The 7,915-nt window shown below is 36.2% G+C and overlaps 2 protein-coding genes across 3 annotated transcripts; both read right to left on the bottom strand.

Moving 5' to 3' along the window:
* Window positions 1-1,950, bottom strand: LOC142539397 (pentatricopeptide repeat-containing protein At5g08305-like). The gene has a single exon (XM_075644831.1). It carries the CDS (start codon window positions 1,664-1,666, stop codon window positions 80-82), a length of 1,587 nt encoding a protein of 528 aa, XP_075500946.1. The 5' UTR covers window positions 1,667-1,950; the 3' UTR covers window positions 1-79.
* Window positions 1,951-2,458: 508 nt separating this feature from the next.
* LOC142539396 (E3 ubiquitin ligase BIG BROTHER-related-like) lies at window positions 2,459-7,105 on the bottom strand. 2 transcript variants are annotated; one of them, XM_075644829.1, is made up of 7 exons: window positions 6,827-7,105; window positions 6,107-6,455; window positions 5,941-6,008; window positions 3,278-3,319; window positions 3,079-3,200; window positions 2,815-2,923; window positions 2,459-2,724 (listed from the first exon to the last, which is right to left on the bottom strand). In XM_075644829.1, exons 1-7 carry the CDS (start codon window positions 7,091-7,093, stop codon window positions 2,683-2,685), a joined length of 999 nt encoding a protein of 332 aa, XP_075500944.1. In that variant the 5' UTR covers window positions 7,094-7,105; the 3' UTR covers window positions 2,459-2,682. The 2 variants fall into 2 exon arrangements, with proteins under 2 accessions (XP_075500944.1, XP_075500945.1); XM_075644830.1 differs by having other exon boundaries at window positions 2,460-2,724; window positions 6,113-6,455.
* Window positions 7,106-7,915: the final 810 nt, after the last annotated feature.

The following is a 7,915-nucleotide window of genomic DNA, read 5'->3' as shown; positions in this document are numbered from 1 at the left end:
ATTTTAGGATTTACATAAATAAGGAAGTTAACTTTTCTACACAACATTTTTTCTTTACAACATCACCTATACCACACATTCAATAAAAATGAATTTCTAGCCTCGCTGGATGTTCGTTTAATTTCATATGTTCCACAAGTACGCCTAACATAAAGTAGATTTCTTGAAATTTTGAATGCGCCAGATCGTGAGCAATGAACCTGTGAAGTTTTCCAAGAACCTCCACAAAACTACATCCAGCAAACTTCTTCACTCCTCTTGATTCCATCTCTTCTCTAGTTCTTCTTGCTTCATCCCACCATTTTATAACCGCGTATGCATTAGATAGCCCGATGTATCTCCCGTCGTGATCGCCCTCCAGCTCAATCAGCTTTCTTCCCACTGCTTCTGCAACTTCAAATTTTCTATAGTTTATGCAACCGTTAAATAACGCTCCCAACATTGAAGCTGTGGGTTCTATTGGCATCTGAGATACCAACGAGTATGCCTCGTCAACGTGACCAGCACGAGCTAGAACATCCACCACGCAAGCATAATGCTCAGCCTTCGGCGCCATACCATTCTTAGCAATGATGTCCAGATATTCCCGTGCCTCCTTCACTAATCCTCCATGGGCACAGGCATTCAGCAGGCACAAGTATGTGATCTCATCAGATTTGATTCCCAATTCTCGCATTTCCTTGTAAAGGTCCAGTGCTTCCACAGCACAGCCATGCGTTGCGAGCCCTCCGATCATCGCATTCCATAGCAAAACATCCGTGTATCTTGCTGAAACCTCACGAAATACAACCAGTGCCTCCTCAATTGCACCACATTTAGCATACATATCTACAAGGGACGTCCTTAAGACGAGAGTTATCGGGAGCTTATTCTCTACTATGTATCGGTGCATCGACCTGCCTTGTTGAAGTGCACCCAAGTGAGAACAAGCACATAAAACACTAACCATAGTCACCTCATTTGCTTTCGGTTTTCCATTCGCTCTCATTGTCTCGAAAACCGACAAGGCCTCCCTGTGATTCCCATCCTTGACATAGCCATCAATCAAAGAACTCCACGACACCACATTCCTCTCAGGCATCGTGTCAAACACTTCCCTCATCGAAACAACATCCCCACACTTGGCAAACGCATCCAGAATCGTGTTCCAAGACACCAAGTTCGTAGCCAGCATTTCACCGAACACTTTCTGTGCATTTTCTATTTCACCACACGTACCATACATATGGATCAAAGAATTTGATACAAACAAGTCTGACGCAAAGCCATTCCTCGACGCATGCGCATGAATACATCCGCCAAGTACAGGGTTCGAAAGGCGTGCCGAAGCCTTGACAAGAAAAGGGTAGGTTAGATGGTTGGCGGCAACACCATGAAGCAACAGTTGGACAAACGTGAGAATGGATCTGTGTGGCGTTTTACTATTTGAAAATGCCCTTATGAGAGCATTGTAATGAAAGATCATGGGATTGGAGAGCTGAAGAAAATATCGATGAGCATAGTCGATGTCGAGAGAAATAGCAGCCAAAGACAGAATTTTTCCCGTAAATGGATGGATGTTGGATAGGCCAGAAGATGTCAGAAGGGCCTGGATTTGCTTCAACTGAGACGAACTGCTGCACTTGTCAAGCAAATTTAAGAAAACAGAAGATGATACATCAACCATTCTTGTTCAACGATATTCACTATCGGTTGAAATATATCTGTAATGAACTATGAAGTATATATTCAAAGACTCTGTTTGACACCGTAACTTTGTTCGAACAAGGTTGATCCTTGGTCAAGGACCGCCCGCCAAATTGACTCACCTCTAATCGAGAAAATTCTAGCCATTAGGGACGAGTTGCTGCTGCTCTTCGACTCTGACTATAAATTTCTTAACGACAGTTCTCCTCTGACCCTCGAGCTCGGACCGGGTTTATCTTTTCTGTCGATCATCTACTGCTGCATGGATTGTCGATCATGTACTGCATGGATGCCTATTATTTGGAATTCATGTATACTTGCAAGTATTCATCCATTTTATTGTATATATATATGAGCTAAATCTAAGCACTTAACAAGGATCTGTTGCCTTTCCTGGAGGACAAACTTGGCACCTTTTGTGCGAGTCACGTTGGATCAATTAATCACTTGTTCTTTCAACGTTCGCTCAGTAGCAACATATGGAAAAAAGACCTACAATGGCTTGAAATGACATTCTAATTACAACTCTTAGAAGTACGTGCATTGAAATTATTTAAACGAGGTAATTCTTCAATTGTCAAAGCTTGGAACCTCGTACATTTTTTATTCACACATGATAAGATTTCTTGAGCTAGCTTTACTTTTGGTTGTATTGAACGATGTACATGTCCCACTTTTTGGTTTTGTAAACATTGCAAGTCTGCAACTCCTCGGGTATCCCCGTGTGCATTTGTAAATGGTTTGATTAATATACCATTCATCAACTGATCAAAAAATAATAACAATTGCCAGCAACACAAATATATATTAACAGAGAAATAACACTTATATTTCCGGAATGTCTCGGGACTATATATTTGCTAAGCGAAAATACATTAGCAAAGAAAGCCCCGATATAATAAGTGACTACTATTGTACATTTAGGCAAAACAAAAAATGAAAACAGAAATGGTGTCGATACGATAGCATTCAATAGGCAAAACATAGCCACATTCTTTAGCTTCTCCCTCTGACTTCGGTGCTGCACACAGGACAAACCTACACAAACACATAATACACCCATTATTTCTCTAGGTATTCCATTCTCAATCCATTGCAATTACTCAAGCGCGATGAAAATATTCGTACCTTATTTATTTTTAGCCAATTGTTAATACATTCTGTATGGTAAGAGTGTTTGCAAGAAAGAACAGTCAATGTTTCACCATCCTCGTAGTCCAACCTACATATAACACAGCTAAGGGAAAGGATATATAGTTGTCAGTTTATCACCTTCATACAACAACGAACAACCAAATAATAATTTTTTTATTATTTGTTTTCTTTGGTTTTTTTGGAAGGTCGGGAGGAGAAAACAAGAATTTACACCAAAGCAGGAACATATTTACTTACGAATCACTGATTCCTGCTTCGTCGCCCTGAGATTTATAATTGACAGAAGGTAAGGATGCAATTGTATCAACAGAAAGCCTCCTACTTTCTGTTCCAAAGACTTCACCAAGTGCAAGTAACTCCTGTACCATAAAGTAACTTTGAATTTAAAGTAAAACTATTCAGAGAAGAACCAGAACCCAAGTTTGCAACCAGTTACCTCATATGACAGCTCATCTGGATCCACCTCATCCCATGCATCCTAAAAAATCATCAACAATGTCAAGTACTACCCCAAAATATATTGACAAGTCTTAGTTGACTGTTGCTACAATGCAAATGAAATGAATAACGAGAAAATCACAAGTCAGTGCACAAAGTAAATAAACAACCCACAAAAAAGGAAAAAAAATGTATACTAGTTCCAAACTGCACATGACAAATTGTTGATACAGGTAAAGCAAAAGCAAAGGTATCCAAAAAAAAAAGGCATTCACGCCCATGTTTAACCTAATTTCAAGTGAAAAGGAGATCATTTGGTTGCAACTGCAGGACATGCAATCTTTCATGATCAACAAAATCTGGGAGGAGGCCTTTGAGTTCTCTATCGGTAAGTGGGAAATGTGATGGAAAATTGGTAATTTAGCCAATTCTTCCCAACCAATTTAATCTCAACTGATAGCAGTTGGATAATGAAATGGACAAGTCACCACATTCCCAAATTGGATAAGTACACTAAAAAAAAGTTAAAATCGTCATTAATTAGTTTTCCTAGTATCAAGAAGGCATTTTTGTCCTTAAAAAGTTTAGGATATAAAAATAAAAAATAGCACTTTCATTTTTTATCTATGACGACTTGATGTTTTAGAAATATTCTGGCCAATTTTTTAACATGTCTTTTAAATGTGTGGGAGTTATCCATGGCCAAAATATTATCATAAAAGAAGAGATCTTTTTCCTTCTTCATGACCAAACTAGGGGTCTGCAAATGAAATAGAGCATTCAAACAACTGAATAAGAATAATGAGAGAACAAAGTTAGGGGAATGTTTGAATTCATTTTCTGGCCCTTTTTTCCGTTTCCAGATAATAAACCGAACATTACACTATTCTCTACCCCCAAAACATCTTTTCAATGCTTTCACATCCTCCAACAGAATCATTACTCTTAATTTATCTTTTCAATACTCCCAAAATATTATATTATTATCTTTCATTCTAATAATATAAACTATGATTAAAATTTTAAAAATATCCCAGACATCATTAAAATAATACGCATCTTATTATATGGAATCACTAACTCGATATATTCTTACATGGTGTGATACCTATCATAAATGTCTCCTTCAGAAAATAAAAGCAACCATACAAACAGTCTCCAATTCATTCATGAGAATTATTATCAAGAATATTTTCCATATGATGGAAAACAATTCTAAACATGGCTTTTCTACTTCTTATTTTGGACTCCTTTTAGTGTTCTTGTACCTCATTTATGAATTGTTGCATGTAATTAAAGTCTCTTTGAAAAACTAGAACTTGTTGTCCATCACCAAGGTACCCTGTAGAAATTTTCTTGGTTAGCAGACCCAAAATGCCCAAATTACAAGTGCTGGTTTGATATTACCGTTTACTGCAGCTTGTTCCAAGATCCTGGTCTCAAAGAGTATAATCCGTTACCCTATGCCCCTTTTCATTTTTTTTCCATGCAAATGTTTTTGTTAAAAGCAACTGGCGTTTCGTGTTTATGGAATTAAATTTTTAAATTTCTACTGCATAACAATCTCAGTAACATGAGAATCCCAACATCTCCCATTTCTCCATCTTCTTAGCAAAACAAAACACAAGCAATGACTAACTCAATAAAACTGCTGCATGGCAGCTGTAAGAACATGTTTCTACTTCAACAAACCTAAGAAGAAAACATGGAACTGAAGATGAAATACGATAAAACTGTTGACCCATATAATGAGCAGGAAAATCAGTTATAGAATTTGTAGGGTGGGGGGGTTCACACATATTTTAAAACATCAAAGATAACGCGAGTTCAAAACAAGCACATCTTTGAAGTCAAGTGTTCTGAAAATAAAATGCGTGCTTTAAAATTTTGAACCAATAGAGGCAATGTACCACTAAGAACTAAGCTACACACCTTTTTTGTGGTTTAACTTCAACTTCATTTCAGAATTACATAAATGCAGCCAGGTTGCATACCAAAATGGATGAAAGATAAGTAGACATATTCAGTAAAACTTGCACATAGAATATTCACATAAAAACTAGAGGACCTTTGAGAGATGCAAGTGACAAAAAATCAGAAAGAAGGCACAAGATATTGCAACTTTTATGGCATGGTCTGATCACTTTTTAGATATTCTACAAATAACGAACCTAGAGAGCTGACAAAAACTTTCCAATGATTTCCAATAATCTTTTCAGTCACACAAATAAATAACACCAAGCTTGAGGAATAGAATTTTCCCCTTATTAACCTCTACATTCCTCTCCTCTCCTCTCCCACAACATAAGTTTCTTGTCATCTTATTACAGACTCAAGCATTACTGATCTCCTTCTTGAAATGAGGATCATTTAGCTCAAATCAAGGGAAGATAAGAATCAAGAAGTGTTAAAGTTTTTTTTTTATTGTAACTTGAAAGAAGAAGTTTACAAAATATATGACATGGTTGTGAAAAAATCTATCAGAGTTCAATATTCGAAGAAACAACATTTATTTATGTCAAAAGATTTAAGCTATCCAAACCATATAAAGCTGAGCTTAGAAGGGTTCCTCGATATAGTGATTGACAGATTGATAGCAAGTGTAAAATAACTTTTGCTAACGAAAAGGTAAATGACACAGCCATGTGTGCATCAGGGTACCTGAGAATTATCACCATAATCCTCGCCGTCACCGTCGTCGTCGTCGTCGTCACCTTCCCCAATGATCACTATTAAGTAGTTAGAATGGAGTAAATCAACCAAAGTTCACTCAAAGAAACAGATGGGTAATAAAAGAGGAAGTAACCAAAAGATGGCCAATTTATACACTGACTGTCATTTATTCCGGCTAGAGCCAACAGTCTAGCTGCCATTGCCCGTTCTTCAGCATCTTGTAAAGCTCTTGCATACGCTTCATCACTAGAAAAAACAGAAGGATCTAACTCCGCATTTCGGCTCTCATTTTCTACTCCTCCATCATGATTATACATATCAAACACATCTTCAGCATCATCATCCAGCTCTACATCAGTAAGATTATTATCCTCTTCACTGGCATCATCATAATCATCATGGTCAATATCATCATTGTCTTCAATCCCAAAACTCCCAGTTTCCCAACTTCCATAATCACTGACATCACCACCATCAATCCTCAACATCATATATGCCCTTTCCTGTTACATGAAACAGAAATTATGCTATTTTCCAAAAACAGATCAGAAAAGGTACAAATTAGCATCAATGATAAACCTTTATGACCGCTCAGATACATTTCAAATAAAACCAGGAAACCCTAAATGACAAACGATGCTTTGTTAACAAAAAAACAATAAAGTAAACAGAATAGAACCGTGCCGCAATCACATTGAGTTAAATTCAAAACTTTTTACAAAGCATTCTGGAGGCAAATTCCGGATTTACCCAAATAAGTAAGCGTCGGAAGCAACAAATTCTCACCCTTAAATAAATAAGAAATAAGGAAAAAATTATTTGATATTCAGAAACAAATTATTAACAGTAAAAAAACACAGAAGAAAAGAAAAACCTGTTCTTGGAGGGTGCGAGCGAGGGCAAGATCGGAATCGACTTGACTGAGGTCCGTAAACGGCGTTCTCCGACGCTGATTTTCGCCGTCATTTCCGTTGGACGGTGGATTACCGACAATGTCGTTAGGGTCCAGTTCTGCCCCCTCCGCGGCCGCGTCGGTCGCGTCATTCGTGTTCGCCATTCTCAGAGATTTGAATTCGCAAGAAGCAATATACAAATGTGAAATTGGAAGTAATAATTTACTTGGACTGATTCCTTTTCCCATGCGTATATACTGCTCATGCGTATTCTCTTAAACATTTTTATATTATTAGCGATTATATTACTTTTAATTTAATCAAACAAATTTAGCGCTAATTTTGTGCATAGTAGATATTAGGGAAAATTTATTTTTTGGTTACTTTTATGTTAAAAATTTTAAAGTTAAAAACTTAATGTAAGTTTCATGTATTTCAAGATTATTTTTTGATACAGTAAATATCAGGGAAAATTGATTTTTTTTGTTATTATTTTTGCTTTTTTACGATTTTAGTCATTTATATTATCAAATTTCAATCTTAGTGTGCTATTTTTATTTATTTAGTAATTTTAGTCTTTTTTTCCAGTGTGACATCAATTCAACACTGATGTGTGTAGTGTCATGTGAGCATTCTCGATTAAAAAGTACTAAAATTGTCAAAAATCAGAAGATAAATGACCAAAACTTTAGACAATAACAAATTATAAAATCAAAAGCAGTTTTCCCAAAAAAACTAATGTTGAATATATATTTTTTTGGAAAAATGCAATTATTGTCCTATATATTAGTTATTACGTGATTTTGGTCTTTTATGTAGTTCGATTTCAATTTTAGCAATGTGTCGTTCATTTTTTTGTCAATTTGAATGTTTTTTTTCAAAGATGTTGATGTGTACTCACGTCATAACTACTTAAACGTCACATAAGTGTTATATTAGCAGTACATGAAAAATTAAGTAAAATTTGCGATCGATTGCTTTTTATATTTTGATTCTTTGATTTTAAACGCATAGCCCAACTACACATTTTTGGGCCAATATATTTTGTCCCATTTTCGTCAAGTCGACGG

The sequence above is a fragment of the Primulina tabacum genome, chromosome 3 (assembly GCF_025594145.1).
Source record: "Primulina tabacum isolate GXHZ01 chromosome 3, ASM2559414v2, whole genome shotgun sequence".
NCBI lineage: Eukaryota > Viridiplantae > Streptophyta > Magnoliopsida > Lamiales > Gesneriaceae > Primulina > Primulina tabacum.
Note: the sequence above shows the minus strand (reverse complement) of the source record. Positions and strands in the feature narration are given on the sequence as shown.